This window comes from Saccopteryx leptura, chromosome 2 (assembly GCF_036850995.1).
Source record: "Saccopteryx leptura isolate mSacLep1 chromosome 2, mSacLep1_pri_phased_curated, whole genome shotgun sequence".
In the NCBI taxonomy this organism is placed as follows: domain Eukaryota; kingdom Metazoa; phylum Chordata; class Mammalia; order Chiroptera; family Emballonuridae; genus Saccopteryx; species Saccopteryx leptura.
The window spans coordinates 7,466,706-7,493,770 of record NC_089504.1 but is presented as its reverse complement, the minus strand read 5'-3'; the positions used below and the strand labels follow the sequence as shown (position 1 = coordinate 7,493,770).

Below are 27,065 nucleotides of genomic sequence, written 5' to 3'. Positions count from 1 at the left end.
GCCCCCAGGTTGGCCGCTGTCCCTCCTTTAGGGTATACATGACTCCGCTAACGAGATCAACAGCTTTAGACACTTGAGAGATGCCCAGAAAGTACATTTGCACCAGCATTTAGAATAATAGAACTTCTCTGATCTTGATGGTCCCTGGAAAGACCATTAATTTGTTCACTTAAAACTCTCTGCAACTGTTAAGACACGAATGAGAGATTTTGGCCTGGATCATAAATAAGAGAGCAAAAAAAGTGGACCAGGCCCTGGCCGGTTGGCTCAACGGTAGAGCATTGGCCTGGCGTGCGGGGGACCTGGGTTCTATTCCCAGCCAGGGCACATAGGAGAAGCGCCCATTTGCTTCCCCACCCCCAGCCCCTCCTTCCTCTCTCTCTCTTCCCCTCCCGCAGCCAAGGCTCCACTGGAGCAAAGATGGCCCGGGCGCTGGGGATGGTTCCTTGGCCTCTGCCCCAGGCTCTAGAGTGGCTCTGGTCACGGCAGAGCAACACCCCGGAGGGGCAGAGCATCGCCCCCTGGTGGGCAGAGCGTTGCCCCCTGGTGGGCGTGCCGGGTGGATCCCGGTCGGGCACATGCGGGAGTCTGTCTGACTGTCTCTCCCCGTTTCCAGCTTCAGAAAAATACAAAAAAAAAAAAAAAAAAAAGTGGACCAAATAGAAAACTAAAGTTGTGTATTTAGCTCTCAGTAAAATCTGTCCTCAGGCTGTCGTTTAATTCCCCGGCCTTGCTCTGGAAGTCACCAGTGTTGCAGCACAGGACAGTTGACTGCCTGGAGCATGGCAGACTTTCCCGGAAGGTGACATGAACTGACCCCTCCTATTGAGCTGTCCTGCTGTTGCTCTCCGTGATTTTGCACGTGGTCTGATCTTCCAGGAGATTTTGAGTGGCTCCCTAATTTTACCCACTTGGTGCATGCCCTACCCTGGCACCCGTCAGAGCTGCTGCTGCTCACCTGCGTGGTGAGCCCCACTAATCTGTGCACGCTTTTGCTGTGCCCCTCTGTGCAGGACACGCATAACTAAGGAGGCCGGCAGTGTATCCCTGCGTATGAAACAGGTGGAAGAACTGTGAGTAGGCGGAGCCTTGCTGAGCGCCCATGTCCATGGCTGTGCCTGCCCATCCCCTGCTGCTTCTCATGAGGGCACTTGTTCACCCAGAAAGACCAGGTGGAGGGTGGGACCATCTCCGTGCCTCAGCTTCCGCTCGCACGGGTAGAGGTGTCGGTGACGCTGCCAGCTGATGGTCGCTTAGCTCCTTGGTGACTTCCATGTGCAGCTGTGTGTTCAGAGTGTTGTTGGCCCCCCTCCTGTTTGCTTCTGTGGCGGACCAGCAGCAAACCTGAAGGCTGGTTTCTTAGTGTTCCTTGGTAGGAAGGAAGTTAAAATACCTCTTGTTCAAGTGCCTGGTTCTTGGTTACTTGTTGCTTTTTTGTTTCACTTTGGGAAGCTTAGATTTGATGGTGAGTCTAATTTTTAGTCATTTCATGTCTTCAAAGCTAGGAATTCAATCTTTTGTACTATATATTAGTTCCCAAGAGCTAGAATATTCTTGGGTTCATTTTAAGAAATCTTCCAGCTAATGAAATGGTACAGGTACTCTGGACTGTACCTGGTTTTCCTTCTGAAGTTGCCAAAACTTTCTGAGAAATAAATTTATCGTATTGGAAATTTCCTTCTGTGCCAGAAGTACTAATGTTTTGTATGAGGCTATGTAAAGCCCCATCATCGGGGTTGCTGCTCAGAGAGTTAATTATAAGAGAGGAGAAAGACTCGTTATCCATCCAACCTAGCAAGCTCATCTCATTTCTCAGCTGTAGTTGCATGAACCTTATGTTACTGTGGTGAACGCTGGGTTTTTGTCATTTGTGGTTGTGATGTTGTAAGTGCACAGCTGGCCCAGGGATGAGCGTACCTGAGTGTTCTGGCCTCCCAGTGGTGAACAGAACATGTACACTTATCCCGGAGGCTGTCGTGAGGTCCTGAGGCTCTTCATCGTCATCTGTGTTCTGATACTTTGTCACCAGGGCGTCCTCATTCCAAACTTGTAGCCTGGGATCCACGTCTTGGAGACACCTGGTGGTTCCCTGAGGTTAGGAACACAGCCTCTGTAGGAAGCTAACTGCCCTCCTCGCCCCTCTGTCCCCCTCTAATGACATCAGATACCACTCTCTGCTGGAACTGGGTGAGAAGCGGAAAGGCATGCTGGAGAAGAGCTGTAAGAAGTTCATGCTGTTCCGCGAGGCGAACGAGCTGCAGCAGTGGATCAATGAGAAGGAGGCGGCCCTGACCAGCGAGGAGGTCGGTGCAGACCTGGAGCAGGTCGAGGTGCTGCAGAAGAAGTTCGATGACTTCCAGAAGGTACGGAAGGCTTGCCACCAAGCCGAGTTGTTTGAGGACTCGGTGCTCTTGATTTTTGACAGGTTATTAGAATGAAAATGACATAAATTATGTTCTGCCATCCACATAGCTATTTTTAAATGCCTTTAACTCAAACTTTTCTTGGATCGGTTTAATTACAAGGAAATACGTGCAGTTTTTTTCTACATGTTGCTTTAGAGCTTTTCTAAACCTAAAATCAAAACTGTATAGAAGTGTTTCTTTCTTTTTTTTTTTTTTTTTGTATTTTAGATAATATTTATAGAAAATAATCTACTATGAAAACAAAGAAAGAAGTGTTTCTTTAATTGGGGTAAAAATCACATAACTTGTGGATAACCATTTTAAAGTATATGATTTATGAGCATTTGGTACATTCATAGTGTTGTTCAATCATCACCCTATCTAGTTCCAAAACATGTTTATCACTTCAAAAAGGAAGCCACGTACCCATTGGGCAATATTTCCCCTTCACCACCATCTCTGGCAGCCCATAGCTGTGCTTCTCATCTGTGGGTTTACCTATTCTGGATATTTTACAGAGTGGGATCGTATATTATGTGACTCTTTGTGACTGACTGCTTTCATAGAGCATGCTTTCAAGGCTCGTCCATGTAGCATGATATTGGTATTCTACCACTTGTTGTGGTTAAATAATATTCCATTGTGCTCAAATTCCACATTCTGTTTATTTACCCCTCAGTTTATTCCCTGGTCAGACAGCTTAGTTGGTTAGAGCACTGTCCAGAAGCGCAGAGGTTGCCAGTTTGGTCCCTGGGCGGGGCACATGTACAAACAGATCAGTCTTCCTGTGTCTCGCTCTCCTCCTTCCCTCTCTTTCTCTTTCACTAAAATAAATTTTTTAAAAAAGGTATTCTTACAACCCATCAAAATGGATCGGATGCTTTTCTCCTATGGTGGCTTGTATTAAAATTTCATCACATTTTTAATTTTTTTTTTTGTTTATTTATTTATTTTACAGAGACAGAGAGTCAGAGAGAGGGATAGATAGGGACAGACAGGAACAGAGAGATGAGAAGCATCAATCATTAGTTTTTTCGTTCCGACACCTTAATTGTTCATTGATTGCTTTCTCATATGAGCCTTGACCGCGGGCCTTCAGCAGACCGAGTAATCCCTTGCTTGAGCCAGCGACCTTGGGTCCAAGCTGGCAAGCTTTGCTCAAACCAGACGAGCCCACGCTCAAGCTGGCAACCTTGAGGTCTCAAACCTGGGTCCTTCCGCATCCCAGTCCGATGCTCTACCCACTGCTCCACCACCTGGTCAGGCTTCATCACATTTTTAAAACATTGTGTGTGGCCTGTCCAGGCAGTGGCGCAGTGGATAGAGCGTTGGACTGGGACACAGAAGACCCAGGTTCGAAACCCCGAGGTCGCTGGCTTCAGCACAGGCTCACCAGCTTGAGCACAGGGTCACCGGCTTGAGTGTGGGATCATAGACAGGACCCCATGGTTGTTAACTTGAGCCCAAAAGTCCCTGGCTTGAATCGCAAGGTCGCTGGCTTGAACAAGGGGTCACTCGCTCTGCTTCAGCCCCCTGGTCAAGGCACATATGAGAAAACAATCAATGAACAACTAAGGAGACTAAGGAGCTGCAGCAAAGAATTGATGCTTCTCATCTCTCTCTGTCTGTCCCTATCTGTCTCTCTCTCTGTCTCTGCCACACACACAAAACACTGTGTCTGTCCTCTCCCCCAAAGAAAGGTAGAATAATAGATCATTTCATTAGTTAATTAAGTAAATTTGAGAACTATTTCCAGTACCCAATTATTTTCTTATCTCTGTGATAGTGACAGTCAGGGTTTACCGATTTATGTCACTGTCGAAAAACCAATTCATAGGATACATGTTGAGCAGAAATTTGTAGATGCAAACTGTAGTTCATGAATCTCTGTTGCCCTCCTTCTTTGCATGGCTTTTGTGGGTCTTGATTATTATGTCTTTTTCTTTAAAGGATCTGAAGGCCAATGAGTCACGGCTGAAGGACATTAACAAGGTGGCTGAAGACCTGGAGTCTGAAGGTCTGATGGCCGAGGAGGTCCAGGCAGTGCAGCAGCAGGTGGGTGCGCAGGGCCGGCGCCATGGGGAGCCGCCGGGCTCCTCCCACGTTTCCGTAGCCCAGCAAGCAGTGTTTCGTGCAGAGTTGTGGCCGGGGTGCAGGGAACATTTCGTTTAACTTTCATGGGCCAGTATCCATTACCTTCCCTCCGCAGGGGAACAGCGACCCTTAAGTAATAATAAACTCCTGTATTCCTTAAAGAAAGGGCTTTGCATAAAAACACTTAGTTTCCCCAGTGCACTCGAAGGAGTTCTTATGGCCTGTTGTACTCTCTAATTCTCTCCTGTCTGCCCAGGTTTGACAGGAGTGAGTGGTAATGGGAGGTGTGTGTTTCCTCTAATTATAAACCTGGTTTCCCTTTCTTCTTGTAGGAGGTGTACGGAATGATGCCCAGGGTAAGTCCCGGGGACTCAGTGGGTCTTGAGCCCACGGACTCACGTCTTGTACGTGAGCAGAGATAGACCCTAGGAAGAATATGAAGTCTAAAACCTGCTAAGGATTTCTGTTTCTGAACCTCAGAGATGCCTTTTGTGTGTAAAAATCTGGGAAAGAAATAGCAAACATTGGTTTCTATTTATCCTTCACGAAAAGAGCAAAAATTTTCTCTCCCCAGTTTTCTGAAAACGTTTTTTTAAATAATTTTATTAGCCCTTTTTCTTTTTTTTTTTCTTTTTTTAAATTTTTTTTTTTTTTATTTTTCCAAAGCTAGAAACGGGGAGAGACAGACTCCCGCATGCGCCCGACCAGGATCCACCCAGCATGCCCACCAGGGGGCGACGCTCTGCTGCGACCAGAGCCACTCTAGCGCCTGGGCCATCTTTGCTCCAATGGAGCCTCGGCTGTGGGAGGGGAAGAGAGAGACAGAGAGGAAGGAGGGGGGGGGGGTGGAGAAGCAGATGAGCGCTTCTCCTGTGTGCCCTGGCCGGGAATCGAACCCGGGACTTCAGCATGCCAGGCTGACGCTCTACCACTGAGCCAGCCGGCCAGGGCCTATTAGCCCTTTTTCAAAAAACTCTATGAAAGAAAAGCTGGTCATTTGCATATTCAATTTCCCCATTTCTACTGCATACAAAAATTGTAATGTTTCTCTTCTATTTGTTCATTTTCCTCAAGTAGCTTTGCAGTTTACTACCAGCCAAAGAGAAGCTGTAAATCACAGAGAGAAAATGCTGTTTTGGTTCATTCTCTGTGAAAAGTAGTCTTATAACTCATCAACATGGTTGGAGTTTTTTTTTTCTCCCATGTGGCTGGCATTAAAATTTAATCACATTTTTAAAACACTGTGTTCTCTCCCCCAAAGAAAGGTAGAATAATAGCTCATTACCTGCAGTTAACCTTCCCTCTGGTAAAGGGAAGTGTGGGTGGGTTTTGTGGCAATTGCATGGCCGCTTAAACTCCTCCCTCTTCTTTGAACAGGATGATGCTGACTCCAAGACGGCCTCCCCGTGGAAGGTAAGAGCTCCTTTGTCCTTGCTTTGCACATCATCGTTTCCAGAGGTTTGTGGGAACCGACATATCCCGTGTCCTTTCCGGCGTGCCCGTTGCTGAGTATCTGGGCTTGTCTGGAGCTTTTGGCCATTTCCTGACTGCTTGGGCTGGTTTTTTCTGATCCTGGCCTTATATTGTGTAAAGTCTCTTGAAATGTGACACTTGAATACTACAGATCGGAAGTGTTCCCTTGTGAATGCTCAGGATGAATTTGGTTAGCTTGCATTTGTTACCCACGTCATGCCAGAATGTGCTTTGCAGAGGTGGCGTGGCATGCTCAGGCGTGGTCCCACCAGTGGTGTCGTAGACCGGAAGGATAGGACATGAACAAGGGAAGAGAGGAAACTTTCATTCATCGTCTGCCTGACTGCTCTCTCCGGTGCCCTAAGAAAAGGCACCTGGAAGATAGGGCATCCTGGGCAGGGATGGAGGGGGAGAGCCGTGTACCAGCTGCAGAGGACATTGTTCCAGACAGACCTGGGGTGGCCCGACCGGGAGCACGGGGAGAAGCTTTTCCATGGGTGGTGTTTACAGCTGCGATTGTGGAACTGCCTGCCGCAGTCCTAGATGCCTGGTCTCTCTCCTGAACCAGCTCTGCAGGGACACGTCGAGCTGTCAGCAGGCAGGTTAAACAGAGCGGGTTTCTGCTTTCTAAAAGTGCACCTTCTTGGGATGTGAAGAATGCAGGAAAGCCTAAAAACAAGCCTCCCCCCACCAGCCCTCCTGGGTGGGTGCTTCTCTCTCCTCAGTTTCCTCGTCAGAGGGCCTCGGGGAGGGGCATGTTTCCCCACCTTCTACCCCTTCCGGGTCTGACTCCAGGATCCAGACTAGGGAAGGAGGTTGCGTTTTTTCCTTAAATTCCACTACCCCCCCCTTTTTTTGTGTGTGAAAGAGACAGAGATAGGGACAGCAGGTAGGAAAGGAGAGAGATGAGAAGCATCAATTCTTCGTTGCAGCACCTTAGTTGTCCATTGATTGCTTTCTCTTATGTGCTTTGACCGGGGAACTCCAGCTGAGCGAGGGACCCCTTGCTCAAGCCAGCGATCTTTGTGCTCAAGCCAACGACCATGGGGTCATGTCTATGATTTCACACTCAAGCTGGTGAGCCTGCACTCAAACCAGATGAACCCACACTCAAGCTGGCGACCTCAGGGTTTCGAACCTGGGTCCTCTGCGTCCCAGTCCGACGCTCTATCTGCTGCACTACTGCCTGGTCAGGCCACTCCCTTTTTTTTTTTTTTTTTTTTTTGTATTTTTCTGAAGCTGGAAACGGGGAGACAGTCAGACAGACTCCCGCATGCGCCCGAGCGGGATCCACTCGGCACGCCCACCAGGGGCAATGCTCTGCCCACCAGGGGGCGATGCTCTGCCCCTCCGGGGCGTCGCTCTGTCGTGACCAGAGCCACTCTAGCGCCTGGGGCAGAGGCCAAGGAGCCATCCCCAGCGCCCGGGCCATCCTTGCTCCAATGGAGCCTTGGCTGCGGGAGGAGAGAGACAGAGAGGAAGGAGAGGGGGAGGGGTGAAGAAGCAGATGGGCGCTTCTCCTGTGTACCCTGGCTGGGAATAGAACTCGGGACTTCTGCACGCCAGGCCAACGCTCCACCACTGAGCCAACCGGCCAGGACTACGTGCCCTTTTTACAAGAAGTAATACGTTGACTGGAAGAAGGCTAATTCTGTTGGTTCATTCTTTTCCATCAGGCAAAGTTGTTGCCCTTAGGTCAACGGGACACTCTTAAAAGGAACAGCAACCCAATAATCATGATTAGTAATTGAATTATTGCTCTACTTGACTGTTAAGTGGTCTTAATTGCTAACATTTGTTAAATTGAACATGCTTTCTGGACTGTTCTTTTGATTATGGACAAGAAAAAGAAACTCATTAACTGGGTTTTCTGTCCAACAGTTTTTTGTTTTTTTTTACAGAAACAGAGTGAGTCAGAGAAAGGGATAGACAGACAGGAACAGAGAGTTGAGAAGCATCAATCATTAGTTTTTCGTTGCGCGTTGCGACTCCTTAGTTGTTCATTGATTGCTTTCTTATACGTGCCTTGACCACGGGCCTTCAGCAGACTGAGTAACCCCTTGCTGGAGCCAACGACCCCAGGTCAAAGCTGGTGAGCCCCTTGCTCAAGCCAGATGAGCCTGTGCTCAAGCTGGCGACCTCGGGGTCTCGAACCTGGGTCCTTCCATATCCCAGTCCGACACTCTATCCACTGCGCCACCGCCTGGTCAGGCTGTCCAACAGATTTTAATGTTTGTTTTTTTTGGGTTTTTTTACTCTTCATCAAGGAAAATTAGTCCTCAAGTTTGGTCTAATTGTGCACTTGGGTTTTTTCATGACTTTCTAGTAGTTGATACTTTTATTAATGCTTCTGCTTGGAAATTTTAACAGTCTCCCTTTAAGATAATTTTGGTTGACAATTGGAAACTAATGAATGAATGGCACTTGAATCTCAGGTTTCTTTCCCTTGATTGACAGACACTTGATTAGTTTTGCTCTTCTGCTTCCCTCCCTTACATAGTCTGCTCGCCTGATGGTTCACACCGTGGCCACCTTTAATTCCATCAAGGTAAGAAAGCATGGCCAGCTCCCCTGCCTCCAGGTCGCCTTCACCAGCTTCTTTCTCCTGTCTCCGTGGAGCTCTTGTCCTAATTAACCCGTGAGCTGTAGCACGTCATTTCCTGGCACTGAGGGTGTCCTGGACCAATACTAACTCTTCACCAGGGTTGACTTTTCCAGCCGCCAACTCGCCAGGTCTTACCAGTTCGGTTTCAGGAGGGCCAGGGACCTCCAGGGAGGCTGTGGCTGCCTCTCATGCCTCCTCACGGGAGAGGAGAGGCCGGGCCTTCATTTCTGGACCTGGGGAGGCTTGTCTCTGGCGTACAAGGTCTGTAGTGCTCGCCTGGCGGTGGCGCCGTGGGCTCTGTGCCTGGAGGCCTTGGATGCTGGAATGTGTGCCCTGGGCGGTTATTATGTATGAAGCACTCGCTGTCTTGCGGGCTGCGAGCTGAGGGTGAGGATGAGGGAAATGCTTCTGCCCTGCTGCTTTCAGGCTGACTGCAGGTCAGGCATTGGAGTGTTCACGCCGTCAGACGTGGCTAGCTTGGGCGAGGTTCTGACCCCCTGGGCTTCTGCTGTAGTTGCGTACTAATGTGTTTCGCTAGGAAGGTTGGAAAGAGAACGGTCTCTGTGTCCTGCCCTTTTCTTTCATTCACGTGAAACCAGCAGTCCTCTGGCCCTTTTCCCGGATTCCGGGTTGGGCCTGACCCGAGAGTGGTTGCCCAGAACTGATGCTTGGCTGTCCTGCAGGAGCTGAATGAGCGGTGGCGGTCCCTGCAGCAGCTGGCTGAGGAGCGGAGCCAGCTCCTGGGCAGTGCCCACGAGGTGCAAAGGTTCCACAGGTGAGGGCCGCAGGGGCCAGGAAAGGGGACGCTGTGGCCGTCCCCAAACCTGCCAGCATTTCACAGTAACGGTTAGAGCCCGCTGATGCTTGTGCTCTGGCACTCGGGACCGTGTCTGACACGGTGGGTGGTCAGGAAGGCTGCTGAGTGAGTGGACATGTGTTTGTGCGTGGCGCTGTGGGTGTTAAGCCCTGGCGAGTTGATGGGCGCCCCCTAGTACATATTCCTGTGTGTCCTGTCAGGGCAGCTGTGCTCAGCGTGTACTAACCTCACTGTGTGTCTTGCCCATAGAGATGCTGACGAAACCAAAGAATGGATTGAAGAGAAGAATCAGGCTCTAAACACAGACAACTACGGCCATGATCTGGCCAGCGTCCAAGCCCTGCAGCGCAAGCACGAGGGCTTTGAGAGGGACCTCGCGGCTCTCGGCGACAAGGTGTGCAGATGCGGAGTCCTCTTCTGCTTTTCTGTCTCAGGCAGAGCTAGGTCTGCAGTTCCACGGAGCAGAGAAATAAGTTCATTTCTTGCTTGCTTTCACTTCTTCCCTAGGTGAATTCCCTTGGGGACACAGCCGAGCGCCTGATCCAGTCCCACCCTGAGTCAGCGGAGGACCTGCAAGAGAAATGCACCGAGCTAAACCAGGCGTGGAGCAGCCTGGGGAAGCGCGCAGACCAGCGCAAGGCCAAGCTGGGCGACTCGCACGACCTGCAGCGCTTCCTGAGTGACTTCCGGTGCGAGGCCGTGCCTTCGCTCATCTCGGGGGCAGAGGACCCACATTGATTTTTTTGTTTCACTTATTTATCCATTCATTGGTTGATTCTTTCATGTACCCTGACCGGGAATTGAACCTGCAGTCTTAGCATATAGGGACAATGCTCTAGCCAACTGAGACACCTAGCCAGGGCTCCTCTGAGAAAGTTTTGATTTCTTAAAATATGTCAGTTGACGAACTAGAGGCTTTGAAATAACCTTGCCCAGTGATCTAGTCCCATTTACTAGGTTTACTAGATTAGCCCCAAATAGACTTCTGAGTTAAGAGTTATGTCATCCTCTCTTTTCCTGGGCAAAAAGCCTCCTTGCCAGATAACATAATGACTGTCCCTCTGTGGCTCTGGTTTCCAGGGACCTCATGTCTTGGATCAATGGAATACGAGGATTGGTGTCCTCAGACGAGCTAGCCAAGGATGTCACTGGAGCTGAAGCTTTGCTGGAACGACACCAGGTGTGCAAGCCTGCCTGCCGAGTATCGGAAACTTGGTGGCTCTGCTGGGCCAGGAAGACCTCATCGTGCCCCCCCCCCCCGCCACCCTTTGTTGTGAGTTGGGGTTGACATTAGAGTGGGTATCTTCTGCCAGTTACCTTATCCCTTTCCTCCTCTTGGCAGGAACACCGGACAGAAATCGATGCCAGGGCTGGCACCTTCCAGGCGTTTGAGCAGTTTGGGCAGCAGCTGTTGGCTCATGGGCACTATGCCAGCCCGGAGATCAGGGAGAAACTGGATGTCCTAGACCAGGAGCGTGCAGACCTGGAGCAGGCCTGGGTGCAGCGCAGGGTGATGTTGGACCAGTGCCTGGAGCTGCAGGTACGTGTGCTAGGCAGCGGCTTCCTGTCGCTGCCGAGTCTCTGACCAGGTGTTTCCTTGCCCAAGTCTCCTCACCTGCCTCGCCCTTCCTTAGCTGTTCCACCGGGACTGTGAGCAGGCAGAGAACTGGATGGCCGCCCGGGAGGCCTTCTTGAACACAGAAGACAAAGGGGACTCGCTGGACAGTGTCGAGGCCCTCATCAAAAAGCACGAGGACTTTGACAAAGCCATTAACGTCCAGGTGAGGCCCTTCGACCTGAGAGTCTGAACCGCATTTTCCTCAATTGACATCTTCATTGGCTTTTTCTTGCCTCTGTTAACGACGGATAAAGAGTTGTTACTGGCTTGATGAGTTCAGCCAGAGAGCCCTGGCAGCTGCCCCGCATCGCAGCTTGCAATAGTGTCTGCACCACTGGAACAGCGTGGTCCCCACTGCGTCTCCCAGGGTGACCCGTGCAATCTAGGAAAAACAAGTGACAGAAGGAATCTTATTATCCTTATAAACAAATTTTGAAGTTTGGATAATGGGGATGCCACTGGGGTAAAAATTATTGTGAAAGGGAAGAAAAACAAAATTGTGGGTAGGTAAGGAAACACATGAACAGAAATCAGGAAGATGTGAAACACTTAGGTTTCTTCTAATCCACTTTGTTGAAAATCTGACAGCTCTTTCCTGTGAAGCCTGCTTTTATATGTGACATTTACTGGTGTCCTAGCCCCTGCCCCACCCCAGCGTGACCTGGAATCTTGAGTTAAACTCCACTCTAGTAATGATTGAAATCAAGCTTTCTTCTGGCTTTTTACACTACTACTTCTAAAGTGTCGGTGTATTGTGATCCTGCCACCAGCTAGTTCTCGGTCACCTAAAATAACCGCTCTCGGCTCTAGATGTGCAGGCCAGGGGGGGCAGAGCTGCCTGCCCCTCTCGACCTAAAGCCTCCCTTCGCCCGCAGGAGGAGAAGATCGCTGCTCTGCAGTCCTTTGCCGACCAGCTCATCGCCGCTGGCCACTATGCCAAGGGCGACATTGCCAGCCGGCGCAATGAGGTTCTGGACAGGTGGGTATCGTAGTGCTGGCGGACCCCACCGCACCCGTGGGTGAGCCCTGGCCAGTCCTGTTGGAGGGGCGCTCACACTTGGTCTCGGTTTCACTTGCTCAGGTGGCGACGTCTTAAAGCCCAGATGATTGAGAAGAGGTCAAAACTGGGAGAATCGCAGACCCTGCAGCAGTTCAGCCGGGACGTGGATGAGATCGAGGCTTGGATCAGTGAGAAGTTACAGACTGCGAGTGATGAGTCCTATAAGGACCCGACCAACATTCAGGTGAGCTGCTTGGGTTGGCTGTTCTCTCCAAGGCAGGCGGTGTTCTTGAGTACATTGTGTTAAACATGGCATCTTTAGAAGGGGGTATACCTGTAAAACAGTTTCCTGGTGCCCATGGGGGAAGCCAGTGAAAATTACCCTAAGGGGAGCTGGTGGGAAGGTTTCACTGCTTCCTCACCATTAAGATTGTCCGTATCTACTACAAAAAATCTGTAGAGTCCCCTCTGCTTGCTGTCCCCAAATGCTGAGCTTCCCAGGGGAAGTATGACAGCAAAGTGAGTTTCTGTTTAATAGCTGATTTGTATATTCACATCAGTGTACTGAACTCTTGTTATTTCGATCTATTTTTGTAGCTTTCCAAGCTGCTGGTAAGTTTTTTGTTCTTTAAAAGCTTTAGTTACATGAGCTCCAGTGTCTGTGTTCTTCTGTATAGATTCTTGTTATCGTGGTCACATGCAGTCTGCTGCTGTCTCTCCATCCGTCTTTTCATTTCTAATCGTCCATCACACTCCAAGTGTCCCTGCGGGATGTGGCTTTCTCTGTTGCCATTAGCTACAACCCTTCGTTCCCTATTCCCTCTCCCAGTTTATCATGTAAGCAAGTTCTGTGCAATGTTTGATTTGGGGGGCAGTAGTGACTGCTTGCTTTCCAGAGGTGGTGCTTTTAAAAAATGAAAAAATCAACCTTTTCTGTGTAGATGTGGGCTCATGGTCCTTGGTGGCCTAAAGCAGAAGGCCTAGTGGGGTATGATGGTTTCATAGTGGTCACAGGAGTGGGACAGCAGGAAATCCACAGAGAGACAGGTGGTCTGCTGCCAAACCTACGAGGAGCTGGGCGGGGGCTTGGAAGAATGTGGGTGTCGCCCAGGGCTGGTGAAGGGACTCCCCACCCAGATACAGCTCAGAAGATGCGTAAATGGGGGGAGAGATGAAACAGAACAGATGGGATTGGAAGAGTGTGGGTGTCGCCCAGGGCTGGTGAAGGGACTCCCCACCCAGATGTAGCTCAGAAGATGCGTAAATGGGGGAAGAGATGAAACAGAACAGATGGGATTGGAAGAGTGTGGGTGTCGCCCAGGGCTGGTGAAGGGACTCCCCACCCAGATGTAGCTCAGAAGATGCGTAAATGGGGGAAGAGATGAAACAGAACAGATGGGATTTGAACCAGAGCAGTCAGAACAGAAAGAGGTGACTGGTCTTGGTCAGGGTTTGGGGAATTGGAGACCTTTTTGTTCTCGTGGGGCGGGTGCAGGTGCCCGTGCCAGGTGCGCGGCAGGGACACCCCGTGCCAGAGCTGTGCTCAGCCAGTGGGCTCCCTTTTTTGCCAGTTGCTGCCCCTGAAATGAAACATTTAATACAGAATTCTTCACCATCTGTGCTGCTTTTTTCTTTCAGTTCTTTTTCCCCCGAATAACGCTCTTTCCCGAGAACTTGCATTTCACACCCGGAATTGTGCCCCAGCTACATCCTCGCACTTGTCTCTCGTGTTCCCATGCCCCCTGTTCCTTCGTAGATTCTGAAAGTCCCTGTCAGGCCCCAGGGTCAGGAGCCCATCACTCTCCCGATCCTCTCTCTTCTTAGCAAAAGCGTTTCTACCTGGATTCAAGCCTGGATATTAACAATATCCAGGAGCTGTGATAATGACAGCTACCAAATGAGAAGCCAGCCAGGCCACGATCTGCACCAACTGTGGACATCTCCTCCATCCTTGACAGTCGGCCTGCCATCCGAGCCATTGCTTCTTGGTGATGGCTGCCTGAGATAATGAGAAATCTGTGTCATTGTGAGAGCTTTTCTCCACTAAGGAGGAAGCTGTGGGTATAAACTGATGTTCAAGTAGATTCAAAACTGCAACTGGGCATTGCAGTCTTCTGCAGAACATTAGTGGATAATTCTAGGACTTATCTCCCAAATAGCCAGTCTTGCTGATTTAAGAATTAACTTGGTTCACCTATTCCTGAGCTGGTGCATTTCTTCTCTGCTGGCCCAGCCCTTATGCTGAACTCCCAACAAACTGACCCCTAAAATATCACATAAATTCTGTGATTGCCTTCTCTAAAAATGTTGACATTTGCCTGACCAGGCAGTGGTGCAGTGGATACAGCGTCGGACTGGGATGCGGAGGACCCAGGTTTGAGACCCTGAGGTCACCAGCTTGAGCGCGGGCTCATCTGGTTTGAGCAAAAGCTCACCAGCTTGGACCCAAGGTCGCTGGCTCGAGCAAGGGGTTACTCGGTCTGCCAAAGGCCCACAGTCAAGGCACATATGAGAAAGTAATCAATGAACAACTAAGGTGTCGCAACGAAACACTAATGATCGATGCTTCTCATCTCTCTCCGTTCCTGTCTGTCTGTCCCTATCTATTTCTCTCTCTGACTCTCTGTCCCTATAAAAAAAAAGAAAAGAAAAAAAGATGTTGACACTTGACCCCGATCTGTAAGTTTACTACCATTCCCTCTGAGAGTCCTTGCCCCTGAGAAGATGTCAAGTGCAGGAGCTGGTTCTGAAAGGTGGTTTTGGTGTTTTTAGAGCAAGCACCAGAAGCACCAGGCCTTTGAAGCAGAGCTGCATGCCAACGCTGACCGGATTCGTGGCGTCATCGACACAGGCAACTCCCTGATTGAGCGCGGGGCCTGTGCCGGCAGCGAGGATGCTGTGAAGGTAGGCCCAGCTCTGCTCAGGCCCAGGGGCAGAGGGCTCAGCCAGTCAGAGGGCTCCAGGCCGTGCACAGATGCGCACGAGCAGGAGCGGCTCCCCTCAGTGTCCCCGATCGCCCTCTCGAGTGACAGGTCAGCTTCAGCGGAGTGGCTCAATCACAGTGTCCCCATCTCTAGCAGCTACCTTCTCTTTCCCAGGCCCGGCTGGCTGCCTTAGCTGACCAGTGGCAGTTCCTGGTACAGAAGTCAGCTGAAAAGAGCCAGAAACTGAAAGAAGCCAACAAGCAGCAGAACTTTAACACCGGGATCAAGGACTTTGACTTCTGGCTGTCTGAGGTAATGCCAGGAGGTTCCCCCTTCCCATCACCGGAGCTGGTGCGTCACGGGGGTATTGGGGTCAGCCCGCTCTCTGAGAGCCGTGGAAAGTTGGGGCTTTCCAGGGACCCCTTTAGCAGAAATCCTCATTGTCGAGTGTGAGCTGTGTGCTGTGCAGAGCGCAGAAGTGGAGGGAAGGAAGGTGTGGAAAAGAGAGCATATTTCTGGTGGGCTGTGGACCACAGCTCACTCCTCCCTGGGGAATGCGGGTAGAACCAGACACCAGCAAGCCAGGAGGCTAGAGTTAGCCATGCGCTCTGTGGGAACGCTGTGTCCGCCACCCTATAGTATATATCCCGTCTGTGCATATCTCCGTGAATGTTTGTACAGCTATATTTTTACATATAATTGGGCTCACAACACAATTTTTATTAGTGTATATTGGGAGTGTTATTCCCAAGTCACTAGAAATTCTTCCTACACATTTGAGAGCTGCTGGGTCCTTTACAGGAGAAACCATTCCCGTGTGCTTGGACAGTCAGGGCCTCCGGGCGTGGGTGCTGCACGTGGTACTGCAGCAGACATCCAGGGCACCGACTGCCCGCGCTTCTAGCACTGTACCCAGCTGGGCTGCCTGGAGGTGGGGTTGCCACGCCTGGTGCCATCACATCACTCTGGAGGCATGGTGACCGGGCCTTTAGCTGTCGTGTTTAAATGCACAGGCGCTGCGGGTAGGGAGAGGTGGGGGAGGGTATGGGGGGACAGTGATGGACGGAGACTTGACGGGGGGTGAACATCGATACAGTGTACAAATGATGTGGTGTGGAATTGTGCACCTGAAACCTGTGTAATTTTGTTAACTAGTATCACCCCAGTAAATTCAGCCATCAAGAAAAAAAGTTGAGGCCTGACCTGTGGTGGCGCAGTGGGATAAAGCGTCGACCTGGAACACTGAGGTCGCCGGTTTGAAACCTTGGGCTTACCTGGTCAAGGCACATATGGGAGTTGATGCTTCCTGCTCCTCCCTTCTCTCTCTCTCTGTCTCTCTCTCTCCTCTCTCTCTAAAAAAAAAATCAATAAAATATTTAAAAAAAAAAAAAAAGTTGAGCCTGACCTGTGGTGGCGCAGTGGATAAAGCTTTGACCTGGAACGCTGAGGTTGCTGGTTCAAAACCCTGGGCTTGCCTGGTCAAGGCACATATGGGAGTTGATGCTTTCTGCTCCTCCCTTCTCTCTCTCTAAAATGAATAAGTAAAGTTTAATTAAAAAAAAAAAGTTAAAAATAATCTTAGCTTAATAAAATATTTATACCTCTGTTGTAGGAAAGCTGTAAAATAAAAAGTAAAAATATAAACTCATGGGCACTTAAGTTTTTGATCTGCAGAAAGAGAGACCATCTCAGGCTGATGCAGGTGTAACGGGAACTGGTGGCCAAGAAGGGTACCGCCCTCCAAACCCGGCACAGCAGCCGGGCCGCCGGCCTCCCCAGCTCCTGGCGCGTACCGTGCCAGCCTCAGCTCTTGCGTTTCCCTGCCAGGTGGAGGCCCTTCTGGCATCAGAGGATTACGGCAAAGACCTGGCTTCTGTGAACAACCTGCTAAAGAAACACCAGCTGCTGGAGGCGGACATCTCTGCCCACGAGGTGAGCGGGGCACCAGGCCGGCGTCGGTCACGCCACAGCACGGCGCTCAGACATCATGGTCTCAGGACCACTGGACCCTCTGAACTATTACACAGGGGCTCCAAAGAGTGTGGGGTTTTAGTTATCAGTATTTATTATTAAAAATAAATTATAAAAGTTAAACTTTACAAGTCAATATTAATGGGTTACATACTCCATGAGTTCATTCGTATAACATTCAGGAAATGACAGATGACAGAGGTGGAGAACAAATGAATGGTTGCTAGGGGTTGTGGGCAGGGTGGGCGTGCAGCTGTAAGATAAAAGGAAGTTCCTCTGCTAGCAGGACAATGTTTGTGTCTTGATTTTGGTGGTGATTACACCAGTCTGCACATTTGGTAAAATTGCATGGAATTACACAACACGCTCACAGAGACACGCACAGATGACTGCACACAGAAGGGGCAGTTGTGAAGGGGTCTGTGGTGAGTGTCGGCTGGGTTCCTGGTTTCCACCCTGCACTGTAGGAGGCAGGCGGTCTGGGGGACCTGTAGGGAGGGTGCACAGAACCTGTGCTGTTTCTGCAACTTTGTGTGAGACTAGAAATTTATTGCTTCATTTAAAATAATAATAACCTATTGCAAGTTAACATAAGTAATGTTTTTATGAAGTATAACAAAATTTCTTCAAAAACAAAACTTGAGCAAGCGGCGTGGCGACAGTCACACCTTTGCAGATCTCTTTCCTGCTCAGCTCGATGAAGGCCAGCCGGCTTCTCACGGCTGCGTTTGCAGTCTTGTGTGCCCTCTGAAAACAGACTCACACAGGTACTTCGAGGAGACAGTTGTATTTTACTTCAGATAATTAACATGAATATTGGATACTATGCCAAACTGAGTAAGTGGTATTGTTTCTTAAAAGTTAGTTGCAAAGCCCTGGCCGGTTGGCTCAGTGGTAGAGCGTCAGCCTGGCGTGCAGGAGTCCTGGGTTCGATTCCCAGCCAGGGCACACAGGAGAAGCGCCCATCTGCTTCTCCACCCCTCCCCCTCTCCTTCCTCTCTGTCTCTCTCTTCCCCTCCCACAGCTGGGGCTCCATTGGAGCAAAGTTGGCCTGGGCGCTGAGGATGGCTCCATGGCCTCTGCCTCAGGCACTAGAATGGCTCTGGTTGCAACAGAGCATCGCCCCCTGGTGGGTGTGCCGGGTGGATCCCGGTCGGACTCATGCTGACTGCCTCCCCGTTTCCAACTTCAGAGAAAAAAAAAAAAAAGTTAGTTGCGGAGTGGACCCTACAGCCTTGTCAGTCAGATTTTATAGTCTCTCCTATTAACATCCCCTGGGCCATGTTGGACTTGGAACAGAGCTATACCCCGCATGAGGAGGCTACAGAAGCATTTGGGAGATACTGGTTCTCTGAGCTGTGTAGCTCTTCTGGTTGTGGACACATTTGCTTCTGTGTTCATTCATCACAGCCATCCTCGACACAAAAATCATTGCCCATTGGAAAGCTGTCAGGCTCATAGAGGTGGATTGAAACTTTCCAAAGTTCTGATTTTCTCATAGAAATTTAAATTTTCTGGTTTTCTTTTTTTTGTGTGACAGAGACAGAGAGACAAATAGGGACAGACAGGAAGGGAGAGAGATGAGAAGCATCAATTCTTTGTTGCGGCACCTTAGTTCATTGATTGCTTTCTCATATGTGCCTTGACCAGGGGACTACAGCAGATCGAGTGACCCCACGCTCAAGGCAGTGACCTTGGGGTCATGTCTGTGATCTCACACTGAAGCTGGTGACCCCGCGCTCAAGCCAGTGACCTTGGGGTTTCAAACCTGGGTCCTCTGCATCCCAGTTTGACGTTCTATCCACTAGGCCACCGCCTGGTCAGGCCAAATGCAGTTTTTCTTAAAGTAGCAGGTTCTCTTTTTAAATATTCACCACAGTATTTGTCAGATCCCGAAGTCTGAGTGACCCTAAGTTTGTCTGTTGGTTTTCCTTTCAAGTAAAACTGGTGGTCCGTGGAGACGGGTGCCGAGCTTGCCCCGGGGGTTTTCCTGGAGGCAGCAGAGTGCTTGAGTGCGTTTCCCATTTTATCACTCAGGGCACTAACTGTCCTACTCAAGGATGGATATTTAGTACAATTATCAGCTTTTACTGTTTTTTGAAGGTTGTGCAACAGCGTTTTTACTGGGAGTGCAGGGCAGTAGAGGGTCAATTTCTGTATTGTAGTTGCCCTGGCTCTGAGCGAAGGCATCAGGACACACACACGTTGCTTTTGCACCATCAGTGCAAATGACCGCAGTAATAAAGGAAAACTAAAGTCTTTGTGTTGTTATGAAAATAGTCCTGACCTTATAGAACCCCAGGCGTCCACATACCACACTTTGAAAATACCAGCACTCCACACCGACTGGGTCTTCAAGCAGCCTGTCTGCGAGGATGTCCTGAGCTTTGACTTTCCAGCGGGTCTTCTTGGAGACCTGCGTTCCTGACCCCGCCCACTGCCCTCCCCACCTCAGGACCGCCTGAAGGACCTGAACAGCCAGGCTGACAGCCTGATGACCAGCAGTGCCTTCGACACCTCCCAAGTGAAGGACAAGCGGGACACCATCAACGGCCGCTTCCAGAAGATCAAGAGCATGGCCGCCTCCCGGAGAGCCAAGCTGAACGAGTCCCATCGCCTGCACCAGTTCTTCCGGGACATGGATGATGAGGAGTCCTGGATCAAGTACGTGCTCCTGGGACTTCATGCCCTGGGCCCTTTGGGACAGCCCTGTGCCTTTAGTGGCAGTAGGAACCATGGGGCTGAGTAAGAGCCGGGAGGTCCAGGCCACCGGGCCATGAGCTTTTGGTCTGTCCTGCACTGTGGGAGTGAGACGGAAGCCTGGCAGAAAGGGCATGACCTCAGCAGCCACATTGTGCTGGGCCCCGCTCCACCGCACACTCACACCTCGGTTTCCTGCTGATACTCGTGTGTGTAGTGATACTGGTCGGCGGTGGCCTCCAAATGGTAGCGACAGGTGATAGTTACACTAGACCTGGGTTAGACCCTTCCCTGAGGTCCCTGGTCAGCTCCTACCTGGAAAACACGGTCTGATCTCCTGGAGAAAGAAGGAAAGGAGTTTGAGAGAGAGAAACACCAGTTTGTTCTGCTCATCCACGTAATTACTGGTTGACTTCTGCATTCACACGCAGCGCATCAGAAGGACACTAACTAACCAAGGTCCTGGCCAGGGAAAAGGCAGAGAGGCCTTTGTTTCCCAGGAGACTGACAGGGTTTTCCTGGGGAGATTGGAGTATGTATAGGAGAAGTGCGTCATGAGGACTGTAAATGTCCCAGCAGTTCTAACCAGACATCTCCAGGTGAAAACACAGAGGTGTGGGGACTGACTGCCCGTGCGCTGCAGGGAGAAGAAGCTGCTGGTGAGCTCCGAGGACTACGGCCGGGACCTGACGGGCGTTCAGAACCTGAGGAAGAAGCACAAGCGGCTGGAGGCAGAGTTGGCTGCTCATGAGCCTGCCATTCAGGTGAGGGCTCTGCTGGGGGCCCTGCTGGCTGAGGGGCTCCCTTGGCTGAGGGGAACCTGCTGGCTGAGGGGGCCCTGCTGGCTGAGGGGGCCCTGCTGGCTGAGGGGCTCCCTTGGCTGAGGGGGCCCTGCTGGCTGAGGGGACCCTGCTGGCTGAGGGGGCCCTGCTGGCTGAGGGGAACCTGCTGGCTGAGGGGAACCTGCTGGCTGAGGGGAACCTGCTGGCTGAGGGGGCCCTGCTGGCTGAGGGGGCCCTGCTGGCTGAGGGGAACCTGCTGGCTGAGGGGGCCCTGCTGGCTGAAGGGGCCCTGCTGGCTGAGGGGCTCCCTTGGCTGAGTGGGCCCTGCTGGCTGAGGGGACCCTGCTGGCTGAAGGGGCCCTGCTGGCTGAGGGGGCCCTGCTGGCTGAGGGGAACCTGCTGGCTGAGGGGGCCCTGCTGGCTGAGGGGGCCCTGCTGGCTGAGGGGGCCCTGCTGGCTGAGGGGACCCTGCTGGCTGAGGGGCAGGGTTTGCATGGCCCCAATGACGTGCACATTCTGTGCATTTCACTGAGGTCTCCAGTATCTCTGAACCCTCACCCCAAACTGGGAAGAGCTGAACTTGATGCTGAGGCCTTTTCCTGGAAGCATCTAGAAGCAGGAGGTGGCTGTTAACCTGCCTGTGGTTCCCCGTCAGGGTGTCCTGGACACGGGAAAGAAGCTGTCGGATGATAACACCATCGGGAAGGAGGAGATTCAGCAGCGCCTGGCGCAGTTTGTGGAGCACTGGAAGGAGCTGAAGCAGCTGGCGGCAGCCCGGTGAGCGGCCGGGCCCGGACCGGCCGTGTAGGGCTGCAGGCCCACCTGCCGCCTCCTGGGCCCTTTCCTTGGTTGTGCAGGGGCTGCGGCTGGCTTGCTCCGGAGCTGCCTGAGCCAGGCCTGTGCTGAGCTGGTTCCTTTATGTGAATCTGGACCTGGTGGATGGTCCCAGGATTTTTGGTCACCCAATACCATTTCTACTCAGTACTATATGGAAAGCTTCACTAAACCTTTTACCTCCCACACTTGTCAATATCTGTAAGCGTGTGTTAACTGTCAGAATCAAAATCAGGAGAGGTCGTGGTTGACTTTTCTTCTGTCTGCTATAAATAGGGGTCAGCGGCTGGAGGAGTCCTTGGAATATCAGCAGTTTGTCGCCAATGTGGAAGAGGAAGAAGCCTGGATCAATGAAAAGATGACCCTGGTGGCCAGTGAAGATTACGGAGACACACTCGCTGCCATCCAGGTCAGAGAGCCCGAAGATGCCGCCCGCTTCATTTCTCAGGAAGCCTCACCAGGCCCTGTGTCCCTGTGCTTTGTCCAGTGGCCGAGCTCCAACCAGGGCAGCTTAGAGCCAGTGGCTCGTGGGTTCGTTTGTTGCCCTCAAGATCTTGTGCTAGAGACGGTGCCCCCTGTAGGCGGAGTGGGCACGAGAGGTCTGGGATCAGTGGGTAGACAGGACATTCCTCTCCAAAACTTCTACGGGAGGGTCCTTCCAGTGGCCCTGGGCATTTCCTGGCTCGTGGCAGCGTCACTTTGTTCGGACTCTGTCTCCAGCGGCTGTCCTTCTCTGTCCCTGTCTTCTTGTGGCATCCTCTTTGGCTGTACCTTTGGCAAGATGTCCCTTGGTTTATAAGGACATGGTCGTGGGATGAGGGCCCAGACTAATGACATCATCTTAACTTGATACCCTCTTCAGAGACCTCATGTCCACATTCACAGGTGCCAGGGGTTAGGACTTTATATCTTTTGGGGAGTACACAGTTCAGCACACAACAGACTTTCCAAATACATTGGCTAACGATTGCTCTGTATTGACGCTAAAAACAGCAGTTTCAGTTTCCCGTGATTCTGTGACTTGGGGGCCATCGCCTCTGCTGCTTTCCCTGGGGCTCCCTCATGGCTCACTGTGGCTGAGGGCAGCTGGGCAGAGCTCCGGGACCCGACAGTGCAAGGGGTCTTCAGGCCTAGTTTCAGATGTGACAGCATTGTCCCACTGCCTTCTGCTGGTCAAAGCAGTCACAGGGCAGCCCCGGGTCACGAGTGGATGAATAGACTCCCCTCTTGATAGGAGGGGCTGCACGTTTCGATAGAATGTTCCTGAATGTGTGCCACCAGCTACAGAGGCAGAGCTTGTATTCCCGAGAGTTAGGGTGGCCCTGATCCACACCCCTCATGGTGGGGGCCTGCGGGTGCCGGAGGTGGAGCTTAGGGGAGTGAGTGCTGTCCTGCTCTGTGGGGTGCAGCCCTGTCGCCAGCATTTCCGTTGTACTGAGGAAAAGACGAGACTCGAAAGGTCCCCAAACCGTTTTTGGGCCACGGACCGGTTTAATGTCAGAAAATATTTTCACGGACCGGCCTTTAGGGTGGGACAGATAAATGTATCACGTGACCAAGATAAGCGTCAAGAGTGAGTCTTAGATGGATGTAACAGAGGGAATCTGATCATTTTTTAAAAATAAAACGTCGTTCAGACTTAAATATAAATAAAACGGAAATAATATAAGTTATGTATTCTTTCTCTGCAGACCGGTACCAAATGGCCCACGGACCGGTACTGGTCTGCAGCCCAGGGGTTGGGGACCACTGCCCTAGGAAGTGTGCTCAGGTCAAACCTCAGGATGAGTGTCGTCATTCATTGGTGTTTATCTCAAGCTGACTTTCTCTTCACCGTCAGTCTCCTGGAGGGGTAGGGGGATGCTGTACTGACTGCCTGGCAGGGACCCCTTCAGAAAGGCCTTCCCCGGCCTCACTTCCCACAGCCAGCCCCTGCGGTGGCTCTCGCTGCGCCCTGGCTTACTGCCTTCACAATTACCCGTTTATCTCTACACCTGTCTGCCATCATCCACAGCTGGACTGGCGTGCGTGAGGGCAAACACTTTCCTGGTTAGTCACTTCTGACCTATATCCGGCACAGTGGCACGGGCCAGGCGCTCAGTGCTGGCCTTGCTGCCTCCCCTGCAGGGCTTGCTGAAGAAACACGAAGCTTTTGAGACAGACTTCACTGTGCACAAGGACCGCGTGAATGACGTCTGCACTAATGGACAAGACCTCGTCAAGAAGGTGAGCCCAGCCCGCCGGTAAGCCCCTGGTGTCCAGTGTCAGGATGCCCACGTGCTAACACCTTGGTTCTCCCACAGCACATGTCCCCAGGCATAGTCACCAAAGGCTTGCATGGGGCCAATAGCAGTTCCATTCCTGGGTTTTGTAAAAAGAGGAAGATGATGTGATTAGTCGGCTATTTTCCCCTTCTGAAGCCAATCAGTACAGTTACTCTGTAGCATTCATTTTCACTGCCCAGATTAAGCAGAGGAGCACTCCTGCTGGTCCTCGTGATAAAACCCTTTATAGCGGTAGTAGGAAACGCAAGTAAGCAAATCATGAACTTCACTCATCGAGCTACTACCGATGGCTCAACCTTCCAGACTTGTTCTCCACGTGTACAGCTACCCCCAGCTAAAAGATACCCACCTGTCTAACTGGATTGCATCACTCCATAAAATTATCTGTAACCTGGCTGCTATACAGGACATTTAGAAATAAATCAGTTAAGCCTGACCAGGCGGTGGCACAGTGGATAGAGCATCAGACCGGGATGTAGAGGACCCAGGTTTGAAACCCCAAGGTCGCCGGCTTCAGTGTGGGCTCATCTGGTTTGAGCATGGGGTTGCTGGCTTGAGCACGGTGTCATAGACATGACCCCATGGTCGCTGGCTTTAGCCCAGAGGTCCCTGGCTTAAAGCCCAAGGTTGCTGGCTTGAGCAAGGGGTCACTCACACTGCTGGAGCCCCCCCCCCCATCAAGGCACATATGAGAAAGCAATCAGTGAACAACTGAGGAGCTGCAACGAAGAATTGATGCTTCTCATCTCCCTTCCTATCTGTCCCTATCTGTGTCTCTGTTTCTGTCACCAAAAGAAAAGAAAAAAAAGATGTCTCATTGTAGATTTTGCTCCAGGTCAGAACTTGAGACAAGACTAGGTATAGATTTGTTCCATAGGCCTGACCTGTGGTGGCGCAGTGGATAAAGCATCGACCTGGAAATGCTGAGGTCGCCGGTTCGAAACCCTGGGCTTGCCTGGTCAAGGCACATACGGGAGTTGATGCTTCCAGCTCCTCCCCCCCTTCTCTTTCTCTCTCTCTCTCTCTCCTCTCTCTCTCTGTCTGTCTCTCCCTCTCCTCTCTAAAAAAATGAATAAATAAATAAAAAATAAAGATTTGTTCCATAGGAGGTAACACTGTACTGAAAGTCCTGTTTTGTTCCTTGCCCTTGAGGGCAAATAAATTAACATGAAACTAATTCCAGGGGACAGTTTAAGATGGAGAGACCACCTGTGCAGGACTCACCACATATACACCCCCTGGATACTGTTCCTCCGCTTTTTAAACCGAACAGAGCTGGTCTGTGACTATTCTTCAGCCTGCTGGCAGGCTGGCCAGCACTTAATTCTCGTCAGTAATCCTTGCTTCCTTCCAAAGTTTCCCTTTAAACTTTATGCTGACTCAGGGAGCATATTTTCAAATACAGTATTTTTTTTAAGTAATGGAAATTTTATTTTTTATTGATTGATTTTAGAGAGAGAGGAAGGGAGAGGAGAGAGAAGCATCAGTTTGTTGTTCTAGTTATTTATTCATTCATTCATTGATTCTTGGATGTGCTCTGACCTCAACCTTGGCATATTGGGACCACACTGACCGACTGACTGAGCCTGGCTAGGGTTCAGATACAGTTTTAACCAAGATTGAATCAAAGTGATTGAGCCTTCCTAGGCTTCGTAGGTTTTGGTCTCCACAATGTCAAAACAGTTTTCTGAAATGTTGTTTTTTAGTGTTTATTTTCTTGATTTGAGAGAGAAATAGAAACATCAGTCTATTCCGGTATGTGCCCTGACCAGGGATCGAACTGGCAACCTCTGTGCTTTAGGACAATGCTCTACCAGCGGAGCTACCCAGCCAGGGTTGAACCACTTTTTTTGGGGGGGGGGGTGATGTTTTGGGTTTTTTTGGGGGGGGTGTTTTGTTTGTTTGTTTGTTTTGTATTTTTCTGAAGTTGGAAACGGGAAGGCAGTTGGACAGACTCCCGCATGCGCCCAACTGGGATCCACCTGGCACACCCACTGGGAGGCAATGCTCTGCCCATCTGGGGCATTGCTCTGTTGCAACCAGAGCCATTCTAGTGCCTGAGGCAGAGGCCATAGAGCCACCCCCAGTGCCCAGGCCAACTTTGCTCTAATGAAGCCCTGACTGCGGGAAGGGAAGAGAGAGACAGAGTGGAAGGAGAGGGGGAGGGGTAGAAAAGCAGATGGGTGCTTCTCCTGTGTGCCCTGGCCAGGAATCGAACCCGGGACTCCTGCATGCTAGGCCGACGCTCTACCACTGAGCCAACCAGCCAGGGCGAACCACTTTTTTTTATTGAATATGTATAATAGTTATTCTTTGGATGTATATAGTATTTTTTTTTCCATTTATTTTTTTTAGTATTTTTTTTCCATTATTTTTTTATTTCTTACTGAGAGGCAGGGAGGCAGACAGCTGCATGCGCCCTGACCAGGATCCACCCAGCAAGCCCCCTATGGGGCGATGCTCTGCCCATCTGGGGCCACTGCTCCATTGCTCAGCAACTGAGCTATTTCAGCACCTGAGGTGAGGCCATGGAGCCATCCTTAGCTCCCAGGACCATCTTCCTCGAACCATTTGAGCCATGGCTGCAGGAGGAGAAAAGAGAGAGAAGGGGAAGAGACAGAGGTGGAGAAACTGATGGTCACATCTCCTGTGTGCCCTGACCGGGAATCAAACCCCGGACTTCCACACACTGGCTGCCACTGAGCCAGCTGGCCAGGGCCTAAGTGGTAATTATTTAGGCTTTTTCCAGTTTTTTACTATCCAAATAATTCTGACAGATACATCATTGTGACTTAACATTTCAATATATTCCTCATTATTCCTTTAGAGTTAACGAATTCCTTTAAGTGGAGTTGCCAGTATTCGTTTTTCTAAGATTTTTGCTCTGTGTTGCTTAGAAGCCTCACCGACTCTCCTTCCCCCTGGCAGTGGGTGGCACACATGGCCCAGCTTCTAGAAATCGAGACCTTCCCAGGCAAGGAGGACACAGATCAGGTAGCTGCAGCAGGTGAGGCTGACCAGAGCATGCTCTCTTTTCATGGCCTAGAACAATCACCATGAGGAGAACATCTCTTCCAAGATGAGGGGCTTGAACGGGAAAGTATCCGACCTGGAGAAAGCGGCCGCCCAAAGGAAGGCAAAGCTGGACGAGAACTCGGCCTTCCTTCAGTTCAACTGGAAGGCCGACGTGGTCGAGTCCTGGATCGGTAAGCCCTGCTCGGTGAGGCCCACGGCCCTCACCCCCACCCCGCAGGACTGTCCCGGGCCCCAGCTTGTCTCTTTCCTTTGCAGTGAATTTTCTTCTATAGAGAAAAAGCTAATCAAATGTGGGCCTTTTGGCCAGACCACTGGCACCAGCTAGAAGGAGCCAGTGTTTTGACCCAGAGAGCTGGGGCTTTGGCAATGTTCGGCACTGGACGAACACATGGGTTCACCAGAAAGAAAAGAAAAGGTGGGGGGGGGGGGCTTGGCCAATGAAAGAAGCAGCGGATGTCACAACAGGAACAGAATGAGACGGCAGCCAGCACCGCGCTGGCACTGCCCCTAGCTACATGGTT

The 27,065-nt window shown here is 50.9% G+C and overlaps 1 protein-coding gene and 1 non-coding gene across 11 annotated transcripts in view; one reads left to right on the top strand and one right to left on the bottom strand.

Annotated features, from left to right (window-relative positions):
* SPTAN1 (spectrin alpha, non-erythrocytic 1) overlaps positions 1 to 27,065 on the top strand; it is a 77,821-nt gene that overhangs the window by 43,349 nt on the left and 7,407 nt on the right. For 4 of the 10 annotated variants that reach the window (XM_066366959.1, XM_066366956.1, XM_066366962.1 and 1 more), the window contains 24 exons: positions 1,014 to 1,073; positions 2,165 to 2,363; positions 4,356 to 4,460; positions 4,832 to 4,855; positions 5,877 to 5,912; positions 8,473 to 8,520; positions 9,261 to 9,352; positions 9,644 to 9,788; positions 9,902 to 10,083; positions 10,475 to 10,574; positions 10,737 to 10,934; positions 11,029 to 11,175; positions 11,888 to 11,991; positions 12,094 to 12,256; positions 12,610 to 12,624; positions 14,785 to 14,916; positions 15,111 to 15,248; positions 16,764 to 16,868; positions 19,363 to 19,571; positions 20,251 to 20,371; positions 21,045 to 21,166; positions 21,500 to 21,632; positions 23,351 to 23,449; positions 26,555 to 26,714. In XM_066366959.1, coding sequence (XP_066223056.1) covers positions 1,014 to 1,073; positions 2,165 to 2,363; positions 4,356 to 4,460; positions 4,832 to 4,855; positions 5,877 to 5,912; positions 8,473 to 8,520; positions 9,261 to 9,352; positions 9,644 to 9,788; positions 9,902 to 10,083; positions 10,475 to 10,574; positions 10,737 to 10,934; positions 11,029 to 11,175; positions 11,888 to 11,991; positions 12,094 to 12,256; positions 12,610 to 12,624; positions 14,785 to 14,916; positions 15,111 to 15,248; positions 16,764 to 16,868; positions 19,363 to 19,571; positions 20,251 to 20,371; positions 21,045 to 21,166; positions 21,500 to 21,632; positions 23,351 to 23,449; positions 26,555 to 26,714 — 2,837 coding nt within the window. The remainder of the gene's footprint in view (positions 1 to 1,013; positions 1,074 to 2,164; positions 2,364 to 4,355; positions 4,461 to 4,831; positions 4,856 to 5,876; positions 5,913 to 8,472; positions 8,521 to 9,260; positions 9,353 to 9,643; positions 9,789 to 9,901; positions 10,084 to 10,474; positions 10,575 to 10,736; positions 10,935 to 11,028; positions 11,176 to 11,887; positions 11,992 to 12,093; positions 12,257 to 12,609; positions 12,625 to 14,784; positions 14,917 to 15,110; positions 15,249 to 16,763; positions 16,869 to 19,362; positions 19,572 to 20,250; positions 20,372 to 21,044; positions 21,167 to 21,499; positions 21,633 to 23,350; positions 23,450 to 26,554; positions 26,715 to 27,065) is intronic. The other 6 variants (XM_066366961.1, XM_066366964.1, XM_066366957.1 and 3 more) reach the window with 4 other exon arrangements.
* On the bottom strand, positions 5,375 to 5,450 carry TRNAA-GGC (transfer RNA alanine (anticodon GGC)). The gene has a single exon. It is a non-coding gene; the product is annotated as a tRNA-Ala (tRNA).